Below are 2,177 nucleotides of genomic sequence, written 5' to 3'. Positions count from 1 at the left end.
GTCAAGAACCAGATGGTCTAGGCTGGGTGCAGTGGCTCACGTCTGTAATCCCAGCACTTTGGGAGGCCGAGGCAGGGGGATTACCTGAGGTCAGGAGTTCAAGACCAGCCTGGCCAACAAGGTGAAAACATGTTGTTTTGGTATTCTACTAAAAATACAAAATACAAAAATTAGCCGGGCATGGTGGCACACACATGTAATCCCAGCTACTCGGGAGGCTGAGGCAGGAGAACTGCTTGAGCCCGGGAGGTGGAGGTTGCAGTGAGCCGAGATTGTGCCACTGCACTCCAGCCTGGCTGACAGAGTGAGACTCTGTCTCAAAAAAAAAAAACAAAAACAAAAGAACCAGATGGTCTAGCTCACTGGAGCCCCATAGACTCTTGGGAGGTGGGAGCAGGGTGAGGTTACGTGGAGTGGAGGGCAGAACCCTCTGCCTCTCACCCGACTATGGGAGGCCTCATCTGAAGGAAGGTCGTCCTGCTGAAAGTTTGAAAAACTGCTGGCTAGATCAGTATTTTTCAAATGGCATTACTCTAAGCCCACTGAACTAGAATCTCAAGGAGTGACCTTGAGATTTTTTTTTTTTTTTTTGAGATGGAGTTTTGCTCTTGTTGCCCAGGCTAGAGTGCAATTGCACAATCTCAGCTCACCGCAACCTCTGCCTCCTGGGTTCAAGTGATTCTCCTGCCTCAGCCTCGCGAGTAGCTGGGATTACAGGCATGCACCACTGTGCCCAGCTAATTTTGTATTTTTAGTAGAGACGGGGTTTCTCCATGTTGGTCAGGCTGGTCTTGAACTCTTGACCTCAGGTGATCCGCCCGCTTCGGCCTCCCAAAGTGCTGGGATTACAGGTGTGAGCCACTGCGACCGGCCAAATCTCTGCTTTCAAAGTGCCCTGGGTGGCTGTTACTAGGAAAGTTCGGGAATCACTAGACTACGCGATTTCTAAGCGCCACTCCAAAGTCTGTTTCCTCCAAAACCAAAGACCAAAAACCATGGGGATGATACTGAATTCACCATACTACAAGTGGATTTTTAGAGTTTATTAAGCAGGGGAGTGGAGGGGAGATGTGGCACAAATAGAAGTATGTAACATGCAAACAACAGAATCTAGGATTTTTGAAAAAACTTTCAGTTACGGTTTCACAAAGGGTCACTTCCTCCCCCAACGACACATGGGCCTCACAAAGGAGAGGAGGGAGTAAGTCCCATGGTAGGGCCAGTGGTTGCTCCTGGGTTTTGGAATCATTTCTGCGGAGCTTTCGAGGCCAGACCCTGGGCTGAGGGTCGAGACTTCATAGCGGTGACAGCTAGACCCAGCAAGATGGCTGCGACCGTGAAACCCTGGGCGGCGATCCGGGTGCGCATCATGAGCTGAGAGCGCTGGCTGTCGCCCCGGTGGAAGGAGTAAAGGCCGTAGGTGAGGGCGGCCGCCGTGGCCAGGCAACCTGAGGAGGGGACAAAGCAACTGGGAAACAGCAGGTCGGGCCCCGCAGGTCATTCCCCGCTTTGGGTCTCGCTTCCCCAAAACCAAGATCTCTGGATCACAACGCAGGGAGGGCGGAGAGGGTAGGTCGAGGCGAGGACCTCCTAGTTACAGAGTCCTCCCAATCTTAGGCCCCAAATCCCGCCCCCTAAACCCGCTGCTCCCGCCCCAATCAGTTTCGCCCCTCACCGCCCCGCCCTCTCGTCTCTTCTCTAGTCGGCTCTCATTCCGCTCCCCGCTAGCGCTCTGGTCCTCCTCTACTTCCTTCCCTCCGACATCACTGTCCTCTCCTTGTGCAGTTCCTACAGCACCCACTTACCTATGGGTACCACCGGGTTCTCGCGGGTCTTGCGAAGGAACTTTCCCTTGAAACTCTCTGGATTCCTGTAAACAGTGGGGCTAAACCCCTCAATGACTGGAGGCTTCGATGGTTCAAAGGGGACCTCCGGAATCACAGGGCCGGGAGTCGCCATGTCCGGGCCACAGCAGCAGGAGAAAATCGGGACTCCGAGCTCAGCCTCCCGGTGAAGGTCATGAAAGGGGCGGGGAAACGAATAGATTGAGCGTTGTACGCAGGCGCAAGTGCTCGTTGCATCCTGGGAGTCGTAGTGCTCAGCACGATGGTGCTACAAAAGGACTACATTTCCCCAAATGCCCTCAAAGCCTTGTGCACGCCTTCCGGAAGGAGTTT

At 53.7% G+C, this 2,177-nt stretch overlaps 1 protein-coding gene across 1 annotated transcript; it reads right to left on the bottom strand.

The window, feature by feature from the left end:
• Window positions 1-1,028: 1,028 nt before the first annotated feature.
• On the bottom strand, window positions 1,029-1,959 carry HIGD2A (HIG1 hypoxia inducible domain family member 2A). Its single transcript, XM_055285069.2, has 2 exons — window positions 1,806-1,959; window positions 1,029-1,448 (listed from the first exon to the last, which is right to left on the bottom strand). Exons 1-2 carry the CDS (start codon window positions 1,957-1,959, stop codon window positions 1,246-1,248), a joined length of 357 nt encoding a protein of 118 aa, XP_055141044.1. The 3' UTR covers window positions 1,029-1,245.
• Window positions 1,960-2,177: the final 218 nt, after the last annotated feature.

Source organism: Symphalangus syndactylus, chromosome 7, assembly GCF_028878055.3.
Source record: "Symphalangus syndactylus isolate Jambi chromosome 7, NHGRI_mSymSyn1-v2.1_pri, whole genome shotgun sequence".
Taxonomy (NCBI): domain Eukaryota; kingdom Metazoa; phylum Chordata; class Mammalia; order Primates; family Hylobatidae; genus Symphalangus; species Symphalangus syndactylus.
Note: the sequence above shows the minus strand (reverse complement) of the source record. Positions and strands in the feature narration are given on the sequence as shown.

Bases quoted from the DNA above. Each gene is read 5' to 3' on its own strand.
- HIGD2A (XM_055285069.2), bottom strand. From the start codon at position 1,959: ATGGCGACTCCCGGCCCTGTGATTCCGGAGGTCCCCTTTGAACCATCG. The intron at 1,449-1,805 runs GTAAGTGGGTGC...TCCCCTCCTCAG, and splicing joins GAACCCGGTGGTACCCATAG to GTTGCCTGGCCACGGCGGCC.